Raw genomic sequence first — 27,752 nt, 5'->3', positions numbered from 1 at the left:
AATCGACTTACTGACACTTGCAGAGAGCCTGCGCCTGATGAACCTTTAAAAACAACTTTTAGGTGCAGTTACTTTTCTACTCAATATTATTACTTTCCATACCACTGTCATATCAAGAAATCATCAATATTTCTTTCAAACATGTAATGATATTTTAACTTGATACTTTTAACAAAATTAATGAGCTGCAATTCAATTAAATCGATGATCTTAATAACTAATTACTTAAAATTACAACTAAAATACAATTAATCTTTAACACTAAAAATTATTACATCCATCAAAATCATTCTTAAATACGATAAATACAGTATTGATTATTAACATTTAAAACATGTGTAACAAAAATAAACATAAACTGATATCATACACCATGCATTAAAATTAGTAATAGGAAAGTTAAACATAAATAAATAATAACAGCATGCATTATTAGTCTTCAATACTATTACTACGATTCATTGTATATGTAACAAGCGATATTGCAATAGAGTATTTTATATAGTTATTTTCCTAACCCGTCATTTACATTACCATATTTGGAAGTCTTATCATTAACAACTAATTGTGAGTATTTCAATATATACATAGAATAAAAATGATAAAGTCTATAGATTGCTTTTGGTTACAACACCAGACTTGACAATATACACAAGGCTCGGTTCACCATACTGAGGGTTACTACTAAAGAGAAATAGGAGGAAACTCCAGATTTTTTATCAAAAATTATATCCCTCATTATATCTGTACATACTGCAGAGGATTGAGAGAAACTCACCTGAAACCTGTGTCTGTGTCAAACACGAGTTGATAAAAGTAGGAAATTAAAGTAGTATACAGATTTTAAAATATGTACTGCGATAGAATTTGACACAAACTATAATTTGCTGTTAATACTGTGCGAATTAATTCTACAAGGAATTTTTGCAATCAGTCTTAAGTACTCAAGAAAATCATCAATAGGGTCAAAACTCTTAACACTTTCACTGCCAACGTCTTTTGACGACGCCGACTTTTACAGTGATTTAAACGTATTTTGGCTTCGGTACTGATAATCATTCGCTATTTCCATATGTTTTTATTTCTTACTCTATTGATTGTGATCTATGAAATGTTGTTGGCAGTCATCTGGAATATCGGAAAAAAGTGGTTTGTTTACGAACTCGTCACGTCCCGTCGGCCGTTTGCTGTCGTTCTGCTAATTCGCCGTTTGCATTGTTATTGTTTTGCTTGCTATCACTTTAGTTTACAACGATTGTTTTGTGAGTAAATACAATGGATCGTGACTATTGTGATTATTGAAGACAATTAAGTGCTAGAAAGTGACGATTTATTCCAAGATGACACGGATAATGATCCTGATTTTACTACCGATAGACTTGTGGACATTGTTTTTTTTCACTCAAATAACAAATGTAACCAAAATAGTAATAAAAACTTGTATTCTTGTTTTATAAATAATTGGCTTATTACAGAATTTTACAATTTATTGTTTATTTTCAGTTTCTGATGAAGATTTTGATGATGGTTAGGCCTCCACACTAAAAAACTTTTTTTTTAATGTTTGAAACATAAGTGGATTTTAATTGTACATATGTGTAGTTATAGTGACAGTAATGACATTGCTGAACGCAGAAAACAATGAGAAATATATTTATGTCATAGAATAGGTAGCCTACATGGTGATGTTTTTTGCTCAACTTTTTATTTTTTTTTACAAAAAACATTATATTTTTAAGTTAAAAAATAAGACTTTCTGTTTGATAATATTTATGCATGAGCATTTTTGTGGAAAGAGGAAGAACTCAGCTTTAAAGTCCAGTGGTCTTCTTATAATTGATTAAAACATATTTATTTAAAAATCATTAAAACGGACGGCAGTGCAAGAAAGTTGTCACAATTATGAGACGGCAGTGAAAGTGTTAAAATTAAGTAAGATTCAAAGACATCTGAGATTCTGTATATATCAGGGCAATACAAGATTTGGGTTGCGGTTTCAGGTGATCATCATTTGTGAAGCAAAATATCTTAATTTTAGCCTGAAATTTAGATATGTTCTAATTCTGAACATGATTTTAAATAGAGATCCAGAGCTTATACACAAGCAATGAACAAATTCGTAATGTCCAACAATTCACTTAAGTTTGTTCATTTCTGATTTGAAATTCCAATTGTTTTTTCCCATTATTTCTCAATGAAAGTCTCCTTGTCGGCACAAAACCTGACGTTGCAGAGGCAGATGATAGCTAGGAGTGATACATCCTCAGAAGACATTTTGTCACAACATTCATGAATCGTTCCCATGCCAACTTTACTTCTGCTTCCCTGGAACAGAATCAATTTTCAATTTCATATTTTGCCTGGATTGTGTATCAATAATTTCAGTTAAAGTAGGGATGAGCAGATCAAATAATTCTATTCCCATTCCGACATCGATACCAAAGTTGTGGTCTTGATTCCTGTTATATGCAAATAAAAATATAATACGTTAAATAATTTTGTTTGATTGCGATTAAAACAAATCTGGCCAGTAGAGAGACACAGCTAGTCAAAAACTTCGAACCACTCTTGGCCGTGGTAAACGATTTAAAGCCATAAATGACATATATTCTTGTAGAAGACATTTATGCAACTGCTCCGATTACAAGATAAACCAAAATTAGTGAACATCTGATTGCTTATCGCCTAACAGACGACGGTCACGTAGATACGCTGCGATGTACGGTCATGGATAGACATAGGAAACAGGAACTGCATGCTACTAATCATTTACGACATTATGATATTTTTAAAATTTAGCTATCTATCTATGTGTTTTCATACCCAATATAAGACAAAAACGTGTTTTGGTAATCTGTAATTTGCATACTGCTGATCAGTAGATGTTGTGAATAGATGCATCAGACTCACGGCGATGTGTGAAAATAAATATGGAAAACAAAATGTGAAAAAATATTATTATTAAACTTTATAATTATTTGATCCATCTATCTTCTTTCATACACAAAGTACGACAAATCATTACCATCGATTTAGCGATTGATATTGCCAATCAGCTTTCATCCGCAAGTTCAATCCAGCTTATTTGAAGATTCGAAGAATTCAAGATTCAGCTTCGACATATCATTAGTCGTGATATTGTGAGATCGTGACTTTCTAAGCATATTTCAAGCACTTCTATTAACTTTAGTTATTTTCAATAAAATATATACATCGGAATCCAGTGAGAGCCATGGTATCGAGAATCATCGATGCCTCAATACAGTAGTTACTTTTCAGATACGTTTTGTAACAGGAGGGCAGATTTTAGTACTTCAAAAACTATTTCATAGACAGTAAACCGCTGCCTGGTCCTAAAAAGGTTAAAGTTATACACATACTTGGAATAAAATATCAAACCTTAAAATGTCCATTTCCAGAGCACACTGGTAGTAAGCAGTGAGGAAGTTCCGCAGATCTGTCTGCGACCATGAAACCTGACGCCAAGGCTCAACACATCTCTCCAGTAAGTCTATGAACAAACCCCTGGAACAACAATCACATCACAAACACATTGAATGTTGACTGTTGATACTCGTACTTCATACACATAATCTTAAAATCTGTTTAACCCAAACGAGTCAAATATTACAAATGACTAATAAAATTGTCATATGACTTACTAGCCATATGATTTTAAATCTTGATTTCAGTAACGATATCCATTAACCCTAGAACTGGCACGTCATTTTTCTCTAACCGACAGGCTGTTTTTGGGTGACTTGCTTAGTGTTCTTTTATCAGAATTATTTGTTAACCCACTTATATATGGTATATTTTGTTCATAATGGACTAGAGAACACTGATATATAGTAGTTAACAAAATATATAAATTTTACGGTAAGTCAAAATTGAAAATTCTTGTAAACAAAATATAAGGGATGGAGAAAAGATAGTCTGAAAATCCCTCACAGTTAAGAAGATGGGAACTAGCATACCAATGGGTAACAAAATCAAGAAATCCTCCAAACCTTAAACCTGATAAGTCCCTCCCTCATTTCCCTTCAGCAGAATAACAGTTTTCATGGATATTTAATACAGTACTCAATACAGTGTCAACAGTTATAAAGTGATAACAGTGTCTATAAAAAGTGAATTTGCAACAATGCTTCCCACATTGACTCTGCAACCCCAAGGTGAATTAAAAACTAGAATATTCTCTACTAGTTGTGAAAGATTGAAATGAAATAAAAAATTTCTAATTATGTGTAAAATATGTGTACCTGTTTTTTATTCAATCAGTGGATCCTAAGATATAGTTTTCAAGTTAAGCCTGCTGATTTTCAAAGGAAAGAAATTCACAAAGGTGTAAAATATATTATTGACAATGGATAATTTTAAAAGATATCAGGTTTTCAGAAATCCTTAATATTGCAAAAAGTAAAAACACTACATTTCTAGGGTTGGAATCCTCTTCGTTGGATGTCAAATAAAACCTTAAGGCTTAACCATACAGGTTAGGTTAACCATGTGTAAGGTTAACCGTACACAAAAAATTATAAACAGTCAACATGTGGCAATAAACTTCCACTATCACAACAGCTGATGATAGCGAACCTGCTGGTAGTTTCTTTAATTATGCTGTGTTTATTTGTCAGATTTTGAAATGTCACATATAGAGTGTTGTGCAAATATCTACAGTTTTCGTTTTGCATGCAAAATCTCCATCTAAGACCATCTTCAGTTACTGAAGAAAGCAAACAGTGAAGATTCAATGTAAAAACCGCAGTATTCGAGTGAGAAGTATTTTCATCATGGTTCACACAAACATCGAATAGGGTGCCCCTCCACTTCCACCACAGATGTGAAAGTTGATCATGTTCAAGATATTGTGCTCACTGACAAATGATCAACGATCAGTGCTATTGCCTATGAACGGAATTTCACAAACGTGTGTTCTCACCATTATTCACAAGGTTTTGAACACTCATTGTATTGACTTGTGTATTTCCACAAAAATGTTATCACCTGAATGAAAAATAATGAGATTGAATACGTCGAAAGACTTAACTGACATCATTAATGAAGAAAATTGAAGAAACTGAACCAAAGAAGGAATACTCCACTTGGACAAAAACTGGTGAAAGTGATGTTAGAGGCGTTTTTATTTCTTTAATGTAAAAAGGCAAGCAGCCTATGGTAGTGTTATTGCAAGTTAATTATAAGAAATATTACAGTATTTTCAACACAGTACTTGTGTTGTTTCAAGACAACCTTCCAGTCTCAAGAGAAGTTTGTAACTGGTAAATAAATGACTAAGTGTGAAAACTAAGAGTACTTAAAGTCAGCTTTAAAAACAGAAATAATTACAGGGTATAAGTAAACTTTTTTTATTTGTAAGATCTGTGATAAGATCTACAAATATAGTTTAATTGTAATGATTTTTTAAATGGCTGCACCGATGTTTACGTCAAGGATGTAGTGGTCAGCCTGTCATAGAATTACATTACAATAGTTCCCACACTGTACTTGTGTTGTACATAATCCTCTCGGTCTCAAAAGAGAACTGAGATATCTATGAGTGATGTGGTCCTAATTTAACATGCACAAATAAGAAATTTCTAATTTCATTTCATAATTTTTAAAAAGGTTTTTAAGAAACAAACTGGCATATATTTTGTGTGAATGGCGACCACAGTACCTCAGTTCCCGAGATCTGTGAAGGTTGCACGCAAGGCCAATGAGAGCTCGGGAGTAAGATCGGAAGTTTCCTTCAAGTTCCTGATACGAACGCTCCAGCAGCTGAGGTTTCAGCCGGATGCACACCAAACTGTCAAAAGATTTAGACTATTGTTATTATTGCCTAAATATGTAGTACGTTTATCCCAAATAATTGGTTAGGGCGATAAACAACTAAAAAAGGAACACTCACCATCTCCTTAACTCTAAAAGCGGTAACAATAAGTTTCACGGTTGGAAATTCAAGGCAAACTTTTATGAACACTGTTTGCCCAAGCTCAACTGTACCTTGTTTAAAAAGTGTGTCATATGATGAACATTCACAGACAGATACTCAGTCAGTTTTGCCACATTCCACTGGAATTGATTACCACCAAAATTATGTGGAACCTATATTCCTCATCAAGCCGGAAGGTGATATATTCTCTTGATCACTGCCATTATAACAGTCCACTATCACAATCTGACCACTGGTTCTCTGAACCAAATTCTTTGACTAGAGTGACATCCGGAATGGAATCAGCAAATCTCAGTTGTTTCCAGGATAATGAACCCAAATCTGACAGACATCTACAATAGTAGCTGTCCCCAGGTGTCTGTTTGAGGCATTCCCCACTCATTGGCTCCAGCATTGAAATGACCAGTGATGACAAATGCCCCAGACATTACTCAATACATTGTGACGGTATCATCTGGGAACTAATAGCATCTCACAAGGGTAATAGTAAATCCTTCACTGTCTTTTAGAGCACTGTCGAATAAGTTAACCTTTCTGGTATCCTGTTTGGATCTCCTCTATCCCTGTACTGCTCGCTTACGAAGACCGCAGAAGCGTGTTCTCAGGCAAAAGCTGGTCCAGGAGGCAATCGGCAGTCCTACTAGTCAAAGATTCTCTTGAAGAAATCTCACAGTGGGACTTACCCTTGAGAAATTAGGTCTGGTATTAACCTTTTTAACACTGACGTCCGTATTAATACAGACGTCGTAAAAATGGCGTCAACTCCTGACATCCGTATAGTGCAGACGTACACGTTTTATTATTTTACTGGTCACATATTTTACCAAATGCTTTGAAATTCCACACACTTGTGCACAAAGATGTGTTGCATCGAAATATATTAGTTTGTAAAGCTTTGACTTCATTTTTTGTCAATCTGCGACTGAGCAATTCAGCTCGACTAACTGCTCACACTTGTTGCAGACAGCTGTATTTCACGAGGTTGTGAATATTCCGTTTTGTTCACAGTTAAACAATGTAATGTAGAGCAGTTAAAGTTTAGTTTATTTGTTTGATTTGAAAATGAGTAAAAGAAATCAATCCAAGTCTCACGTAATGTTTATTTTAAGTACTGTGAATTTCAAAGCTCATATTACATTGACTTAGCCAGAAATGGCAAAAAAATGACAGGTCTTTACACAAATGGAAGTTCCTCCACTTTTAAATAAGGTAGGTCTATAATTTTTGTTTCCTTAGATCAAGGATTAAATTTAACATAAAATAAATTGGTATTTTTGTGTCAAATATTTTTTGGCTATATGTTTTCCATCCTCAAACTTAAATTTTTTATTAATATATATATATATGTATTTAAAAAATACGAGGGCTATTCGGAAAGTAGATTACGTTTTGGAATTAAAAATTAACAAAGTATAGGACAAAATTTTTATTATATACATTTGAAAGCCACACTTAAATACTACTTTTAAATATAGTCGCCATTGAAATTTAGGCACTTATCATATCGATGGATGAGCTTGACAATGCCTTCCTCATAAAATTCTGCCGCCTGTGTCTTCAAGCAGTTTGTCACTTCTTGCTGCAGCTCTGCATCGTCGTCAAAGCGCTGCGTTGCCAGCCACTTCTTCATTGTTGGGAACAAGTGGTAGTCACTTGGTGCAAGATCCGGGCTGTATGGTGGATGGAGATATGGAGGAAACAACTCCCACTGGAATGATTCGAGAACTTCACATGTGCGATTTGCCGTGTGAGGTCGAGCGTTATCGTGAATCAACAGAATTTTCGAGCTCAACTTCCCCCTACGCTTGTTTTGGATCGCTCTTCTGAGGTTGTTTAACGTTTGGCAATACCTTTCTGAGTTGATTGTAGTGCCTTGTTCCAGGAGATCAACAAGAATTACACCTTTCTTGTCCCAAAAAACGGTCGCCATAACCTTTCTTGCCGACATCGTTTGCAAACATTTTCTTGGTTTGTGAGGGGAACTTGTGTGTCCCCACTCCATTGACTGCAATTTGGTCTCGCAGTTAACATGTTTCACCCATGTTTCATCGCCAGTAACGATGCGATCGAGTAGTGATTCACCCTCTTTGTTGTAAGCATCCAAAATTGTTAACGCTGCAGCCATGCGCTGGTTTTTGTGGATGTCGGTCAGGATTTTCGGTACCCATCTTGCACAAAACTTGTGGAAGCCAAGCTTATCATTGACGATTTTGTATAACAAAGTTCGTGAAATTTGAGGGAAACTAAGTGAGAGTTTCGTTATGGTTAGCCGTCGATTTTCTCGGACCTTTGTGTCCACTTTCTCAACAAGTTCGTCAGTCACTATGCTGGGTCTTCCACTTCGCTCTTCGTCATGAACATTTGTTCGGCCATTTTTAAACTTAATGACCCATTGTCGCACTCCACCTTCAATGATAATGTTGTTCCCATAAACTTCACACAACTGCCGATAGATTTCTATAGGCTTACAGTTTTTGGCAGTCAAAAACCTAATTACTGCGCGCATCTCACAGTTGGCGGGATTTTCAATTGCGGCAGACATTTCAAACAGACACTGTGACTAGATGCGTTACAACACGAACTTCCCGCTAGCACGGCTGGATAGCCACTGAGCGGTGGGACGTCCTGAAACCAAGATGGCCGCGCTAGTCCCGCCCCTAGCGGCCACAGCGCAAAACGTAATCAACTTTCCGAATAGCCCTCGTATAATTTTCAAAATATTTCTTGTATTTGTATATTTCTGTAAACTACATTTATTAAGTAAAAAAAAAAGAGTTAGCTTGCTATCTTAAAAAATAGCTGAGTTATGAATTTTTACAAAACCCTTACATTTTGTCTAATAATGGCTTGGGATTTCTGGCACATCACTTGATATAATGGCTGGGGTTAAAAGGGTTAATGTAAACAGACTGAAATATATCGTTCTGTTCTTGCAACTTAGATCAGTTTGGCCAACTGCTTAGTTGAACTAATCTAGCCTTAAAGTTTATTTCAAATATCATTTTACATATGCAAGCCTGAATGAGACTACTCCCATGATTCCACGACCAAAAATAAGGGCATAAGTAATTTGAGGTTTAACATTGTTCTTATGGGCTAAAATTAAGAAGGCCTTCACTATAGCAGAAGCAATCAATTTAACCCTTCAACGCGTTATTTTTTTTCATGGTCATACTCCCTCCTGTGTTGATTTTTCTGGCGGTTTTTTAGAGATTTTGTGTTTTATAAATAATATAAGCAAATTACCCAAGTTTATAATTATTTTATTATACTTCTATGTTGTTAGTGTTTAAAATTAGCCAAATTAACCTACTTTAGGTTAATTTCCCTAAAAGCTAGCTAACCTACAAACCATCCCCAACTCATGTTTATAAAACACAACAAATTGTTCCTGTCAAAACGGGATTTCCTTCTTCAAAACAATATAGTTAGCTTGTAAAACTAATAATAATAACTAAACAAAGGAACGTAAAACACACAAAAATATGTCAGTTGAACATAACCATCACACTAACAATGACTGTAAACAACAACAAAGGAACAAACGTAAGCTGACAAACGATCGGCTGCACGGCAATGACGTCGTCTTGAATGCAGCTGATTTCTCAGATATTTTTTCTAAAGATCGATTTTTTCGAGATATCGATTCAATTAATCGAAAGTTTGAATCTTCTCCTTTCGATTGGTATACATTTTTCATTGAAAACATTCGATAGTCGTCTGTTACAGCTACAAAAATAACCGACTACTCCATGACGTACTCAGTACGGCAAAACGCGATCTCAAGTAAAAGTGTCATGACGTACCTAGTACGGCAAAACGCGTTGAAGGGTTAAAGAAGGCTTCTTATGCTACTGCTACATGTTTCGATTTCCTAACCTTTGTAATAGCTGAAAGAAAAGACAATCTCAATCAACATTCTCAATTCACTATCTTTAAATTTATTACTAAGAAGAATTAGCTGCTTGTTGATCAATCGTAAGAATTTTTGGTACCATTTTTGCACACACTTTTCGCATATTCAAATTGTCATGTAAAATTTGCCGTACACATTCTTTATCAATGCCTACAGATTCAGCAACTGCACGAATGCTTAATCGTCGGTCAGACCGAATCAAATTAGCAACTTTTTCGACATTGTCTTCCGTTTTTGATGTTGAAGGACGACCTGGCCGCGAATCATCTTCCACGTCTTGTCGACCATCTTGAAAACGCTTAAACCATTCAAAAACACGAGTCCGCGATAAAAATTCACTGACATACACTTCTTTTAGTAAATTATAGGTTTCGGTAGCGGTTTTTCCAAGTTTAACGTGAAATTTAATAACAATTCGTTGCTCTATTATTACGCTAACCATTTTTCCGGCAAAACAAAATAACAACACTTACATAAATGAAGGTTATGACACAATGATGTTGTTTACAGAAACGAGACTAACTGCATTCTGAAGAGGAAGTCTCAAACTACACAGCTGTTGGTCATTGTTGGTTGGCGCATGCGCACTCGTTCCACTGCAGCGTCAGTCCCGTTATTTAATAGCCATACCTCGTATGCATTTTCAACATTTTCTGAGATTTAACATTTAATTTTAGATTTAATTAAGTCTCTACAAGTCTGAAAACTTTTAAATATAAAGTTTTAGAGCTAAGTGAAAAAGAGTGTAACAGAAAAAGAGCACTTTCTCAAAATGACTCACTTCTGGGGACACAGTTTGAAAAGAAAAACAGGAGTTTTAAAATTAAAACTAGGCTACTCTGTGTTGAAAATATCACCTACTGTTTGTGCTCCTTTTCCTTATCAAGGAGAACTCTGAGTTCTCTGAGGTCCAGCAGGAACTCACGGTCCAGATCCGTGTCATCGAAGTCGGGGCTGCTCTCTGCGTATGTCCAGTGTGTCATTATGGCCAGTGCGCAGTAGTAGAAATCAGGGAATGACAGATACTGTAATTTCCGCTTACCAGTTTCAAAGCGCATGCAAGCAATGAACACGACTGCACCGTATCGCCTGAAATTATAAATGTGTAGAATATTACCAACATTATTCTAACCTTATATGTTGTTGGTGAAATTATTTGGTGAGTTATTCAAAATATATTGTTAAAAATGAAAAAGAACAATGATTACAATTTCTTAATGAATTTTAGCCATTAAAGTGTTGAAATTGGTCAAACAATAACTACCACACAAAACTTAAAAAAAGTTAAGGCATATTAATTTTAAAGATTCATAAATAAACTAAGTTTTCAATGTGGTCTAAGTGGATAAAAGTATTATTGTAGAATTTTTTTGGGAAAACATTATTTTATAAATATTATGAGTAAAGATTGACTTTTGAAGATTTGTATAAGGAAGAGTAATAAAAAATATAAATCAAAATGAGTAAAGCAATTAATTTTCGGTTAATTATCTTGGTAGTAAATTTGCCACTTGTAAAATGTTGGATCTTTCCAAGAAAGAAATTAAATCGAATACAGTATACAATAATAATTACAATTTAAATATAATGCAAAACTAATGTCAATACAGAACACTTTAAAATGCCCTTTCTTATGTTTTTTGTAAAGAAATAAGTGGTATTAAATTTGGTAGTGATAACATTTTAAATACTGATTTAAAGCAGTTTGTAATAAAAGAAATACATGTAACATCAAATATGATTTTTTTTAATTTTTGTTCCTATTTTTTAGATAAGTATTTGCAACAATGATTTAATATATAAAATACAATATAAGTTACAGAAACTTTACTCATGGTAATTTATACCACTAAACTAAAACAATAATAATTAAATTCCTTTATTAAAAGTGTCAGTTAGAGGATTTACTTTAAACATTTTCAATTTGGATTTTTTGGAATTTTTGATTGAAATCACTTGTAAAACAATACTGGACATTAGCATAGTATACTGAAATAGTAAACTAAATAGTTCAATTCAAAAAGCGAAAAACTACCCAATTTGTACCTACAGTATGAATTTGTCAAAACTACGCTATACTAAAAGAGACCTTTCAAATACTCAGTATTGATATATTTTAATATATTATTGTGTTTCTTTCAAAGTCTTTAGTTGTTAAAAGGCCAAAACAATTTAAACTGAAAATCTTTTTAACATTCTGTTGTTATCGACAGCTTGAGCGTGAAGCGTTTTTAGTCTGTATTCTTTGCATTAATTTTAATACAACCATTACCACACTTAACTCACAAATATTAAGCCCATGAATGGAAGTAATTTAAATGAAATATAAAAATATGTGCACAAGTAAAAACTTAAAAGTAATCTCTTTAACCATTTTAAATTTTTATATCCTTGCAATCTGAGGGCACATGCTTTTTAATAGTGTGAAATTCCATTTTATAACTGTAAAATATTCATACCTCTCACTCGAGTCCTTGTTTGTCTACAATTTTGGCATACCAACAAAGAGACAAAATTTACTGTTTTGATCCAATGATACCTAAAAAAAGTATAACATGGATAGATAAAAAAAGACAAATTAGTAAATGTTAATAAAATAAAAAATAATGAATGAACAAAATATAAATAACGAACAAAATATAATTAATGTATAAATAAAATACAAATAAAGAAGTTTATAAATAAAATATAAATAGAGAATAGTTTATAAATAAAGAATAGTTCATAAATAAAAAATTATGAACACTACAACAAGGTGTTCATAGAACTTCTAAATAGAACAAAATGTTGTGAAAATAATTCTATAGGGATACAAATTTAACTAAAACACATAATTTTTCAAAATGCATTAAACTTTATGACTATGCAGCTTAAATTGTCTCTATTGAGGATCACTACATGGACTGGTTAATTAAGATCAGATTTGATCAGATGAATCATAGCTGAGAATGGATAGACAGTTGCTGAATACTGGGATGGTTCCTTTCCAAATTGTTCAAAAAAATCATGATCAATTTATGTTTTCAGCAACATGAAAACGAAATCCGACCAATTGTATTGGTGGAGGAAACCATAATAGAAGAAGAAGAATCCACCAAGTTTCTTGGAATGCACCTTGATCGAGGGCTGACATGGAATGATCACATTGATAGTGTCTGTAGGTTGCTTCAGGCATTTATGTCTTATACAATTTGGAAAAATTCTGTTCATTGGACATTCTGAAGACATTTAGCTTATGGTCTGAGATTGTGGGGTGGCTGTTCTAGATACAAATTTAATAGTGTTTCAAATGCAAAAGAAAGCTGTCAGAATCATTTACAAATTAAATCAAAGAGAGTCGTGTAAAGTGGCCTTTGTGGAGCTTGGATTACTGACTTTGCCTAGCCTCTATATTCTGGACGTCGTGCTATACTGCCGATTCAAGTGTGTCTCACCTCAGAGTAGCGACATACACCAATACGGAACTAGAGGCCGGGACAACTTTCGTATGGCACAGCATAGAACTACTATTTTTGAATACTTGCCATCTCAAGTTGGTGTAAGATTAATCAATAGACTCCCTGAAGATATCAAACGCGTCAATAACCACAAACAATTTAAATCTCGATTAAAACACTTCCTGTCTCTAGGGCATTTTACTCTGTTGACCAGTTTGCGATGGGCCGCTGGGATAGTCTTCAGTAACATTTAAAAAATCATTTTTCTAATTCCCCTTGTGATATCCAAGAAAATTCGGCCACAATCGAGGAACCGGCGACAGGTGTCATGTACCCAAAGTGTATAATTTTATATTTATCTATTATTTTTCCTTATAATTGAAATTGTGTTAGTTATTAGATTAGGACTTGTATTTTTATATGACAATTGCAATACAATTATTGTTAATTACTTCCTGCAATAAAGAACATTATTATTATTGTACAAAGAACTGTAAAAACAACAAAAACAATATGTCAGTAAAGCAGTAGCGGCAAGAAGTTGGAAGGAATTTTGATAAAAAACGGCTAAATCAATGTCAATGATGAGATCGACAAAACGTTTCACATAGCTTATTACTCCTAGATAGCAGCACTAGACATAAAATTATGCAAATTGATACCTAGTTCATTAAGAGTTAAATTATGTTACATTCAAGAATCAGGTTCAAACTGTCCCTTGACAACCATCTCACATGGAAATCCACAAAATTCACAACATTTTATGGACACTGTTCACGAGTGTTACTGATTTCTTGTATCACTGAAAGATGGCAAATATTCAGAAAAATCCTGTTTCCTCTACAATCCTTCCATCATCAAAAGCAAACTCTAAACTAAGAATCTCAAAATGTAACAATGACATTAAATAGGTTCCAAGGATTACCTATATATTTATTTCCTATTTAATATTACAGTATTAAATCTTAGAAAAACAATACCATCTTTGATAGAAAACAGTAAGTTCCAATTTCTATTGTACGGTATCAAATGACTATTGTCACCCATGAAGATATTCTAAAGGAAGTTTTAACATATACATTGTTTAGTAACTAAAAATTATTTTGATTGATATATTTTGCATTTTCTTGTACAGTAATACAAGCAGAATAGAAACAAGCTGAGTTACTTAAATTATTTAACTACAAAAAGCAACTAAAAATATTTCATATATGTGTGTGTATAATTACAAATATGTGTTTGCTAATCTGCAGATACAAATTTATGTAAATATTTGATTTGAATTAATAAATTAATATGGAACTGTTCTATAAAATATGGTCAGTTATTGAAATGTTTCTGAAATCCAGCTTTATGGCTTTGGAGATTTTCTTGAAATTTGTCTTCCTCAATGATAACTGCCAAGAAACCAAGAGAGGATGAAACTGTTGTACATAGCTTTTAAGAAATGAAGCCTTACACTACTAATGAGTTCACTATGACAAGAAAATGTTGGCTTATTTCAATTCAAACACATTTAGACTCTTTTTGTATTGAAGGACTCAGTGCCCCCTCTAGACTTGAGGCATTGGCAATAACAGTGCTTTAGATATGCTATTAGGTTTCCATACTATTAAGCATTACCTTGCAAGTTCATCAGGTAAGAGAAAGAGGTTTTTAATGTTGGTGACAACAGAGCCCTGCAACTCTTCCACAGTCTTAAATACTCTCTTCACATTGTCAAACTGTCTCCTGCAAACAAATTACTGCTTTAAAATATTTAAATAGGTGTGTTTTACATTTTTAAAGTGCCTTATACTACATAATTAGATAAGATAATAATTATAGAATACGACTATCTACAAACCTCTCATGCTCTGTTGATCTTCAGGTCAGAAACACTTGCCACTTCCAACGCTATTTACTCTAGTCAACTAGTCAAGTGTTTCTTGTAAGATCACTTCACCTTCCTGAAGCTTACAATAAGCTTTATGGGGATGTGTTGTAATAAGGATAAAACAAATTTTTTTCTTGATTTCCTATCATGACAATCTGTTGATGAGGAAACTAAATTTAGTGTATCAATGAATCAGTTGAAGCAGCTGTATAGGTCTTGCTATAGGCCCTCTCCTAACTGTCCACCACAGTCAAATGAATATCAGAATAAAATCGTTTCAAATATGTTTACATTCTCAGACTCAAAAGGTCATCACCATCCTGGAAGGGAAGTGACAAATTTTTAAGACTAAATATAGTCATGAACACAAATATATCCTCAGATACCAAATTTTTTAATGCTTCAATAATCAGTTCATGGTCTTACTGACCGTAGCCAGCAAGAGGGTCCAAGGGGTCCGGACAACCCCCAAAATTTTCAATTTTTTCTCAATTACTTTTTTAGTAAATGATTATTATTTTTTAAATAATTCAGTATTACTGACATGTACTGCTGAAAGATTGTTCTCAACAAAGAAACGGGTCAACAACTTTTTAAGGAACAAAATGGGGCCTTACTCTCTGTCCACTAAGGAAAAATATCAGTTGTCTGGAGCTCCCCAAATTTATTTCCTCGCTATGTTAGTATTAATTCAATTTTAAACAATAATATTAGTATTACATTATTAAATATTAAATCCTACATTAAATGTATGCAGTTAGGGACGTTATTGCGCTTTGCGTGTTATTTTCGCTTTAGCTTTGTTTATATGATGCAACAATTTGTAGTTAGGTTTTCACAATTGATAAGCAAACAAATAAATAAAATTGAATTTATGTTTTCTCCTCCTGTTTTCTTGAGTACTGAGTAACAGTACAATACTTCTGGACTAATAGTGTAAATACCAAAACCAACCAGGAAGTGAGATAGAGAGAGAAACTTAAGTAACTTTCACAGTATTATAATTTGAAATGCAATTACCTGCAAGATTTAAGCGAAACACCAGTTTTTTCGCTGACTTCATCAAGATCCTTTCTATGTCTCGATGTTAGCTTTTTCCCCAACAACTCTCGTATAACTGTGTTGTCAAATTCATAGTACCTGTGAGCACCACACAGCTTTATAAGTGAAATATACTCTAAAACATCATTAGTTTTCAAATATATAAATAATTATTAAGAAACGAAAATCAAACCTATGGTGAGTAATGATCTACAGCAGATATGATCACTTACGGTAAGTTGATGTTTTTACGGAATATCCAAGGAATAATAGTGAAAAGCTCAAAGAAACTGACAACACACAAACTGTTATGTTTGATTCACTGAAGAAGTAATTTCTTTATTGAGGAAAGTCTAGAGCTTTAAAAAAAATAAATAAAAGCTCAAACCAAGGACATAACTGCCACTCATGTGAAAAATATCAAGTTTTTACCAAGTTACAAAGTAACAAAACTGCAATAAGTGTGGCAAAACATTTAATCAAATATTAAACCCATCACCTAATCTTAATGAGTGAGTTATTTACAATATATACACAATAACCTAGATAATATTTTTAATTTAAATATGCGTTTCTTTAATATTTGTACACCTTATGGCTAAAATATTCCGTTATAATTTTATTTAGTGCTCTTTACATTTGAACCTTTTGTGTGAAAATGGTTGTGCTGTACAATAGTGATTTAGTTGCCGTATCATCTAATCTTGGTGTTAGGTTACCGCCGTTACCGGGTGATAAGTTGGACACAAACCTCTCCCACTGGACATTGGTTTCCAGCACAACTTATCTTGAATTATAACTTTTCCATATATTTAACTTTATTATAAGTTTATGGAACGTGAAGAAAAGAACAAATCCCAGATTCTATAAATCATGTCTATTTATGTTGTTAAAATAAACAGTGTAAAATCTCTATAAACTTACTCTGCATAAATATCTTGGTAATAGTTTATAGATGTATTATGTGTAGTCTATACAATGTGAGTTAAAATTATGGATACACTCTGTTAGTTTTTGATGATAAAGATGGAGGTATGGAACTCGGGACACTTTTCTAGGAAATAGAAAAAAGCTTTCTAGTCACTATTACAAGTTTGCCCATTTCCCCTAAATGAGAATGGGGGGGGGAGGTTAACAAATTTTAAATGTAAAGACCCATTAAGTGACACCTCATTTGAAAGGTTTTGGTAAAAGAAAAACAGTGGAAACTAGAGCTTTCTATCTCAGCCCAGTACAAAATGGCAGCTTATTGAAATTAATTAAGTTAAAAACTTGGATGGATCCTGCTCAACCTTCAATGGACACAGATAGAAAAATGAAATTCTGGATACCCCTCTATTCCTAGAGTTTCCCAAGTTTGATTACCGTTAGACTCAAATGTGGTTTACTGTGAGTTTCTTACAGACGTGAGAGTGTAAGGGTTACGTAAAAATGTATCACTAGCTGTAACAGACTCCATATTCTGTCTAAATGTTAAACTTAGAGGTGTGTTTGGAATCTGTCTACTTCCAGCCAGAGAAGTATAATAAAACAATACATTTTTATTTAAGTACTTTGGTACTTAACTATTGACAGATTATTTTAATTTCATCAAAAGGTAAAATCGAATCTGAGCTTCAATTTTGTATAGTGACATTTTATTGTAAAAATGTGAAGGAAAAAATTGTGTTAGGTTATCTATTAGCATACTAGATAGATATGCTCAAGTTTAACAAATTCAGTCTGTGTTCCAACACTACACTACATTAAATCCACCCGTGTTACATAATAATTGAATTTTACAAGAGAAACCACAACTTGCCTTAAGATGTTTTGGCAACAAAACAATACTGTATAAACATAGCTTTATTTATGAAGATAGTAAACTTAAGCCCTTTCACGACGACAACAATTTTTGTAATTTTTTCTGGTACATACTTTTACAGTGACTACTTTATTCTGAAGGGTTTATTGAAGAAGGTGATGAAAATAGGGAAAATCCAAACATTTAGTAAATTTATTATAAGTAAAGTATTATAAAATATATACATTTAATTTTTGTTTATTCTATTATTCATAATATAAAATTGTCTACAATATAAGATTATTAAATAATAATTTGTTGGACAAAAGAAAATTGTACTTTGCTTTCTTTGTTTGAATACTTTTTGGTTCACCGTTAGTTTACTATGAGAAAAAAAATAATTTCGCAATGGAAAGTACCATATTTTAGTTTCTTATTTTATTTTAAATAACAGTACAAAATTTGATGTCAATTGGCTGAAAAATAAGGACAAAAACACAAAACAATCGCTTGTATGATGACACAGCTGGAGTGATATGATGCAACAGCTGTTACGTGACGTGTAAAATATGTAGATGACTTATGTTGCCAACATGACTGCATAAAATATTTGAAGAAATGTAATAGGAGATACCTTAGCTAGCATAGAGAATAATGATTCTACAGTGTTTTGTGACTCATTAACAAAAATACAAAAAATGGGCCACAGATAGCCTGCTGTCCTTTTTTGCAAGGCTACTGCGGAATACACATAGTCTTCTTGGACAACGTACTTTGCCGGCTATAAATAGTTTGCTTCTCCTAAAAGAGTTCAAGTTAGGCTGTATTTTACTATGATTCAATTAGAACAAACTTCTCAATTAAAAGCTGTCTGGTCTGAGGTTCAATCTGGAAAGCGAGCTGCTCTGCGAGTTTTGGAGGGTTGTGAAGCAGTCTCTCCAACAAGCTGTAGGTTCTGTAGTGATCCAGCACGTCTGACGCTATCAACTCTACTGCCGTAGTCGACTTCTCTCTCACACTCTGTTGCTGCAGAGCGGTTACAGCCTCCAGTGCTGAAATATAAATCAGTTAACTGTCAGTGACCTTGAAAACTTGTAGTTCGATCAATATTTTCACAATTATATCTATGAATCCCTAAAAGGATTCAACTTTCTTAAATCTCCTTACTATCGAGTAGGAAACAAGTGTAACTAAAAACTCAAAACTTTAACGTTTTTTCTTGAAATTTCAAATTTAAAAGATACAGTAGTAGATCTAAAAGCCACCATGTACACTGTTTTAAGTTTCATATTTTACTAAAGACAACAACGGTTATCTACAAATTAATTTTTGACTAATATATAGGGTATCCCATACAAACAACATAACACTACAAGTTATACACTTCATTTTCCCATTGTTCCGGTTATGTAATACCTAGGTTGGGTGCTTCTGTCACTCCCTGGACAAAGGCATGCATGTTATTGCTCCGGTCAAGACAAAACACATTTCACCATATGAACATTAGTCTCCAATGCTTAACAATCACATTGCATTGCATTGTTCCTGAACTGGAAAAGAGAAGAGCAATACTCTCAATAAAAACTAACCATATAATATTTGACGCCATTGCATTTCTTCATCATTTGTAAACAAAGAATTTGTCTATTGTCTATTGTTCATTGCTTAGTTTCCCATCTGTCGGTCTGTGTTTTTTATACAAAAATATGATAAAAACTAATAAATTAAATTATACCAAATTTTGCTTGAATGTTAATGATAACAAGGCCAATTACTGAAAAAATATATGAAATTATCGTTAGTATTTTCAAAATGGCGGCTATTAAAACTTTTAAACTTTGAATATCTTAAAAACCAGCAATCTTCCTCAATAATTACAAGACAAACAGTTTTTAGAGGATTTTATCACAAATCTAATGACACCAAAATTATTTAAATTGATTAACAAATAACTGATTTAGAGCAGATTTACTGTGACAAGACATGACCCACATTGAGAGCTGCCGTTTATTCAGTTTTAGTATTGTTGGCTATTCGCTGAGAACTTCAATGTGTGCTGTCTTTAGGCACTTAAGAGATGCCATCAGGAGGAAACACCCTAAAAACGAGCAGAAAACAATTGGTCTTTGCTTCATGACAATGTTCCTGCACACCTGTCTTTGATAGTACGTAATTATATAGCCAGGAACAATGTTACCATGCTAGAACATCCACCCTACTCGCCTCAACAGACACCAGCTGATTTCTTCCTGTTCTCGTGGTTGTAAATATCGTTGGAGGGAAACAATTTGCTAATGCTGAGGCTTATTTACACCACTCAGTTCATATATATACAGTACAACATTGATAAGATAGAGATTTTAAAACATGTGATATGGTTTGTTTATCAACCAATTTATCATTTATGAAACAGTAGAGCCAAGGAGATAGCACTGATGCACAATACATCAGTACTATACATTTCATGTATTTTCAGTTTTCAAAACTCAAAATACTAACAAAACTATCAATGAAGTGATGAATCTGCAATAGCTACTTCCACGTAACTCTAAGACCAGAACGAACATGACTAATATACTTCTAAACGGTTTAGTAGCAAGCTTGCCATGACACGCAGACTCATTTGTAAAACTGTGATACTTGGAAGTTATATCCAAATTGTATTTACATTCACACATTCAGTAGTTCAGTGAGAACCCTCTTTCTTTTTATTGTCATAATCTTAGTATAAATATAACAAAAGCTGGAAAATACGATTAGATTGTTATTTAAATCTGGCACCACGCGTTGCCTGCTTGCTTAATATACCTTGCATGTGTCAAATTTACATCGCAACGGAAACCTGATCTGAGGTATTCCTAAAAAAGACTACCACTCACATCAAGTGAAAAGTAAATATAATTAAGCTTATGTCACACCCAGCAGGGATCACTTCTGGCTGGTTTATACCTACCAGTTGAACCTAAAACACCAAAAACCGATGTGCCACTTCAATCTGGGCAACCTTATGGATGTCCAGTAGCGGCACATTACTAACCGCAAATGTTGAGATTCTGGGGTTCATGGGCAATTCGACAGGTCTAGTCTACTGTGGAAGATGACTGTTGGAGTTGGTGGGGTTTGTTCCCTTACCTCAGAGGTTCTTGTTAACCTCAACAAGGGTATGCCACCCCCTGCCTACTTTGACTGGAGAGGCTGGTTCAGAGCTGGCCTCCCCTTCTTCCGGGATGACTTTGAGATGTAGTGCCCTAATTCTTCCTCATGGATCTCGATAGGAGGTGGCCCCTACTCCCTAACCTTACCCATCCTGAATATCCTATCACTCCAGAAGCAGCGCAAAGGTTCTTAAAAAAAAAAGCTTATGTCACTGTATTCGTGGTAACAAGTTAGTGCAGATGGGAACATACTTTATTGTGCGTTGCTAAGTAAACGGCAATGAAGACATATCATCATACAATAATTTTGTTTATTGATTAAATCTACTTAAACATTTTTTGAACATTTGATTGTTCCATATTTAACTTTAATATAAATTATTCAGAATATACTAGATTAATTTACTTCCACCTATAACAGTACATAAAATGTGTTGGGCTATCAACCAAAGAATGCCATGGACTGGCAGTCTTGACTTGGGTTGAAATATGAGTGATGGGGGACGTTAAGTAACTCTCTACAGAGTATACAGAGCACTTTGGTTGCTTATTAGTGCCACGATTAGCCTCTCGCTGCAGTTGCATGAAATATTGTGTCTATACAATAACATATTGTGTTTGTATATAGTTGCAGCCATTTTTTTTCCCTTGGGGCGGCCTACTGCCATGCACTTAAGCCTCAAGGGCTTTTTGCAAACCCTGGAAACACACCATGAGGCCTACCAGTTCTACAAACAGCCGAAAGCAACCTATCAGGTCCTCCTGGGGAAATTCACCACCCTTGTCCAAACTACCAAAGATGGCATACCGCTCCCTTGCTATTGAAGGGCAGTCAAAGAGCAGGTGCTCAGCAGTTTCAATCTGCTCATCAGACATTCTACCTGAAGGATGCCGATTCTGTAAAGATGCTTCCTCAGGTGACCATGCCCCGTGATAAGACCAATAACCCAAGAAGACATTGATCTATTTAATGAGAGAAGAAGGGTCCGACGCCACTCTGGAGGAACGCCACTGTAATACCATTCTGGCCATTTTCAATCCCGGATGCAACCTTCACCTTCTCTCATGCTCTGCACGAACGTATTTCGAGACAGCCCTAAAGGATTCACACCTTGGAACACCGCAAAACGGTTGAGGGCCCGTCATAATTGATGCTGAGCCCCGGTTGGCCAGGGCATCAGCTCTTTCGTTCCCAGGGATCCCCCCAGCCACAGTTGCAGCCATACAGCCCAAAATACAAAAATAAAATAATTGTAATTATAAAAATTGAAAAACTAGTAAAAAAGAGATACAGCTATCATACCTATTTTTCTGTAATCATAACCAATCGCTCTCTCGTGCTATTTGTGTCAAGACCATGTATTGTATACTTAGTAGTTTGTTTGTATGTAAAATAGTGACATACATACAGTAAAGAACTATTAAATAAAAGTGTATGTATATTTGCTGTCGCAAAGAGAGAATTGTCTAAATGGAGTACTCTATATTCTACCCATTTCAAAGAAGCTGATACTGACTGGACCTTGGTGTTTTTTATCCTTATTTTCCAACAAATCAACATCAAACTTTGTACTCTTATAGAAAATAAGGTAAGAAACTGAAAAATATTGTTTCTGAAAGTAGAATTATTTTTGTTCATATAGTAAACTAATGGTAAACAACAACAAAAATCAAACCAAGAAAGTAAAGTGAATTTTGTAGCCAATCAAAATTGATTAAATAATGTTATATTCAAGACAATTGTATTGAGAACGTTATGATAAAAACATTATATGTATACATATTTAAATCGTACTTATAATGTATTTACAATACGTTTGTATTTTCCCAATTTTTACCTTCATGTTCTTCAGTATACCCTTCAAAAAAATTAATACTTCAAAAGTCAAACAAAAAACTACAAAAATGTTTGTTGTTCTGAAGGGTTAAAAACATCCAATTCAAGTAAAAATTCCACATGATGAAAAACTGGAGGCATTTGCCATAACACTCCTCATTTTTACCTATAGGGCATATATTTTTGTTAAAACAAATTTTTAAATGGAGTTACCACCATTTGGAATATATCCAGGTGTATCAGGACATTATATACACCCTTTAGATGTAAGGGGTTGTTTGCCCATACATTTTGCTAGGATCGTCATAGAGATGTTTTGTTTATGTCATTGTGTTTCTTTTTAATTTACCTTTCAAATTACACGTCACAAGATAGGGGTTGCAATTTAAAAATTTAGAGTGACTCCCCTATACCCCTATTTGAAAAAGGGGGAGGGAAATATATTTACTCTCCAAAAAAGTTTAAAAAAGTATTTCAATAGGTATAGTGAAGATTTACATAGATTTTAATTCATTTGGAATATATCCAGGCGTATCAGGACTTCATTTACACCCTATATATACCTTTCTACTTATATACATAAAAAATCCTGAATAAATGCTGTATCAATTCTATTCAAATAACCCCCTATCTCTATCTTAAGTACCATCTAAAACACAATAAATCTAAATATGATTGGTGAATCTTTGAAGAGTCTGCTTGGAATCAATGTAAAATCTGCTTAGGATCAATGTAAAATCCATTGGAACTGTTAGCAAATCTTCGAATCAATGATTCATTAATACGAATATTGTTTTCTTGAATATTTTTTTGTGAAACACTTTAATTTTTTACCAGCAATTATTTTTATTAAAAACTGAAAAAATCTTTGGAAATGTTGTCAAATCAGCTTCTAAGCAATGTAAAATCTATTGCAATTATTGGGAAATCTGCTTTGAATCAACGACAAATCTATTGGAACTGTCAAATGTTCTTCAGGAGACTTCAAATCAATGTTGAATGAGTTGGAAAATTAGTCAAATATGATTCAAATTAATGTTAAATATATTGGAAACATCAAATCTGCTTTGAATCAATGTAAAATATATTGGGGTAATTCTAAGCAATATATGGGTCAACCTCGATTTTTCTCATATTACAATATAATGTTCCAATAGTCAATTAGAAAAGGAAATGACTAGAATTTCTTGCCGGAAAGCGGTTATAGGGAGCAGGCAACCGCCAGACGGTCATATATTGCTTAGAGTTACCTATTAGTGATCAGGGGCACTGACGTGATCTGGGCTTCAAATTTGGAACTACTCGAGTTAATTATTTTTCTAAAAGAGCAAGCAGCGCGAAGCGCTGCGCAGCGGGCAGGCATCGTGCGTGATCCTTTTTTTATTAAAAAATTTCTGATAAATTGTTATTACATATTACAATATAATGTAGGTAATGCATGTAAAACAATTTTAAACACATAATTACATGCTGGAAAGCAAAGTAAACCAATATAATCCGCCCAATACAAAATCTCCGTAAAAATCTGGTAAAGGAATCTGTGTCATTCCTTTGGCCTGAATCAATTCAGTATATACGAAGATCACGCACGATGCTTGCCCGCTGCGCAGCGCTTCGCGCTGCTTGCTCTTTTAGAAAAAAATTAACTCGAGTAGTTCCAAATTTGAAGCCCAGATCACGTCAGTGCCCCTGATCACTAATAGGTAATTCTCGCGGTTGCCTGCTCCCTATAACTGCTTTCCAGCAAGAAATTCTAGTCATTTACTTTTCTAATTGACTATTGGAACATTATATTGTAATATGAGTTGTCTGCTCCCTATAACTGCTTTCCGGCAAGAAATTCTAGTCATTTCCTTTTCTAATTGACTATTGGAACATTATATTGTAATATGAGAAAAATCGAGGTTGACCCATATATTGCTTAGAATTACCTATATTGGAAAAGTTGTCAAATCTGCCTCTAAATGATGTAAATTCTATTGGAAATAATTTTTTTCATTAAATTCCTCATTTTCCTGGTTTTTAACATTTCCACCTTTATGGTATCAACCTAACAGTTTTTTATTTATACATTTTTTACAAGGTCAAGACTGTCAATTTATTATAAAAAAAATGGACAACATAAACGTAAGGTTTGACAACAGAAACGTAAAACGTGACAACAAAACACACACAAATGATGTTTTTTCCGACAGCAGTTGAAAATGTTTATAACATAAAATAATAAAAACAACAGGAAGTAACCAAGGTGCGAAAAGCCCTACAGATATTTTAAAAAATTCTTGAAAAAGAAATAAACCAGTGGTCGACTGCCATTTTTCAACCCTCACAGTGTCGTTGATTTTCTAAGGTTTAATTCTTTAACAATACAGTAATACTAGCCATGAAACATGTGGAATGACAGACAGACAACAGAAAAATAGAAAATAAAATCTTTGTTTCCACAGTATAAATCAATCTATCAGTACCTTCCTTAAAAAGAATTAAATATTTTGTTAGGATACATTTATTTACCTGTTAGTTTTTACTTGCATGTGATAAGAATATTTTGAAAAGCTTTTAGATATAGGTATAGCTATTCTAGGTTAAACCTTAAATATCGCACAAAATCTTGAGTGAAGTGGTAGTCTAAGTTAGATTCTACATTTAGAACCTTAAAATTATATTTGGGCATAGCACAAGCCTATCGGTTTGTATATTTAGATGTTACAGCAGCATTTCAAATCAATCTTTTATTGGATATTAAAACTGTAATATTTCATTATTACTGACAAATCTATCACCTAGGGTCCTTTAACCCTTTGAGTGCCAGGGATCTAGCAACGAGACGATGAGTAGTGGAGCGTTTTTTGGGTTAATAATTGTGTGTTTTTATTAATTTAAAATGTTTCTGATTTATATTAGATATTAAAATTAATAAAAAAAAGCGATGGCAGTCATTTCCGAGTGTCCATGAAGACAGTGTTGAAGAGTTTGTTTGAAAATTACCTGAATAAGGTTAGGCTATGTTTATATTTTGGGTTTCGTTTTAGTACTGTTATATTACACATGGTTTTGCATTGTTTTAAATGGATTTTGTCATTAAAGTATTGAAGTTTAAAAAAGAATTAAAAAATGTATGGTGAAAAATAAACTTTAATTGAATATTTTCCAAAAACCCTGTAATTATTAACAAAACAAACCTCTAGCGCTTGAATAATTTTCATAATTATGTTTATTGTACAATATTAGGTTATTACATACACATGGTTTTAGGGTGTTTTTAAATGCTCTTTATCATACAAATATTAAAATTAAAAAATAAATATTTCTTATATTAGTTATTTTACCTTAAACTGAATTTTAATTTTGTTTCTATAGAAAAGTCACTGTCTAAATTTTTAATTTTACATTTTTTTTTTTTCAAATTATATGATGGACAATTCATTTACCTTTCAAACGAATTAAAAAGGAGCTTTTAATGATGAAAAATAAATGTTAAGTGAATTCTTTTCTGAAATCTTGCGTTTTATTAAAAATAATCTCTAGCAATTAAACTATTTATAAAAATTGTATGGTACAATATAAGGTTAGGTTACACATGATTTTGGGTTGTTCTTAAATTCTATTGATCATGAAAGTACTGAAATTTCAAAATTATTTTTTTTTATTATAGTTATTTCGCCTCAAACTTGATTTTTGTTTTGTTTCCATGGAAATGTTGCTGTTTAAAGTGATTCATTTAGGCTACCTTTAAAAAGAAGTAAAAAGGAGCTTTTTATGATAAAAAAATGTTATGTAATTTTTTCCAAAAACTTGCGTTTTCGTCCAAAACCCTCTGGCACTTTTTGCATAGTCACACAAAAAATAACTTGGCACTTTTCAACATGGATTTGATTTTATTTCTTTCACTAAAAGGGTTAGTTAACTCGTGATGTCTATACTGATGAATTATACTCACATGAACATCCATCCACCCATAACTGGTAAACTTCTGGATCTACAAGAGTATAATTACTTATAAAAACGTCCACTTCAGCAATCATTTCAACAGTATATGAGCTAAATTTAAAATACTGCACTAAACTGACGCTACAAAGCGTTTAGATGAATTCAAATACTTGAAAACTTTTATGTTCCTTTCACCTAACCTAGCCATTCACAACACAGCTCAAAAACAAACCCCAACAAGGCGGTACATCAATCAGTATTGTAATGCAATCGCACAGGATCAAAAGAAACTCAAAAAACAGCTTAGCTTTAGTTTACTCATACAAAGAGGGATTTGATGATGTCATAAAGCTCCGAGGTTCATTGCATGTAATTGCTTTAATAGATGTGAGCTTAAAGTTACTCGCAATTTCCAACAACAAACCAAAATAAACACAGATTTCCATACTAAGCTATAAACAACGACAAAATACAAACATGTCACTGCTATGCGTTTGTTGTATAACTACAAACGCATAGTACTATATAAACAAAAAAAAACGTTATATGGTGGTTAATTTTGAATTTCATTCAGAAAATAGTTGTACTGTATGGTGCTTTAGACACAAAGTAGGTCTAAGTCATACGAGGGCTGAAAAGATTTTTAAGTAACAGATAAAGCTACTATGTATTTAGTTCCACATTGTCATTCCCTTTCTATACTTCTTCACCAGTATTGTACACATGGTAAAGTAAATTATATGTCTCTGTAGTGTTATATTATTTATTTTTCTTGTTTCTCTAATGGGCAATTCCTATGATTTGTTATTGTTGGAACATTG

The 27,752-nt window shown here is 33.3% G+C and overlaps 1 protein-coding gene across 1 annotated transcript; it reads right to left on the bottom strand.

Annotated features, from left to right (window-relative positions):
- Positions 1–129: 129 nt before the first annotated feature.
- Positions 130–27,219, bottom strand: LOC124368865 (acidic fibroblast growth factor intracellular-binding protein). The gene is made up of 8 exons (XM_046826327.1): positions 26,942–27,219; positions 18,863–19,061; positions 16,206–16,325; positions 14,933–15,040; positions 10,734–10,961; positions 5,681–5,809; positions 3,400–3,525; positions 130–2,325 (listed from the first exon to the last, which is right to left on the bottom strand). The coding sequence occupies exons 1-8, from the start codon at positions 27,024–27,026 to the stop codon at positions 2,247–2,249; spliced, it is 1,074 nt and encodes a 357-aa protein (XP_046682283.1). The 5' UTR covers positions 27,027–27,219; the 3' UTR covers positions 130–2,246.
- Positions 27,220–27,752: the final 533 nt, after the last annotated feature.

This window comes from Homalodisca vitripennis, chromosome X (assembly GCF_021130785.1).
Source record: "Homalodisca vitripennis isolate AUS2020 chromosome X, UT_GWSS_2.1, whole genome shotgun sequence".
Classification (NCBI taxonomy): Eukaryota; Metazoa; Arthropoda; class Insecta; order Hemiptera; family Cicadellidae; genus Homalodisca; species Homalodisca vitripennis.
The sequence above is the reverse complement of the archived record's forward strand: the minus strand, read 5'-3'. Positions and strand labels throughout refer to the sequence as shown.

Bases quoted from the DNA above. Each gene is read 5' to 3' on its own strand.
- LOC124368865 (XM_046826327.1), bottom strand. From the start codon at position 27,026: ATGATTGCTGAAGTGGACGTTTTTATAAGTAATTATACTCTTGTAGAT. The intron at 19,062-26,941 runs GTGAGTATAATT...TTTATATTTCAG, and splicing joins ATGGGTGGATGGATGTTCAT to CACTGGAGGCTGTAACCGCT. The intron at 2,326-3,399 runs GTTTGATATTTT...ATTCTGTTCCAG, and splicing joins CTGGAAATGGACATTTTAAG to GGAAGCAGAAGTAAAGTTGG.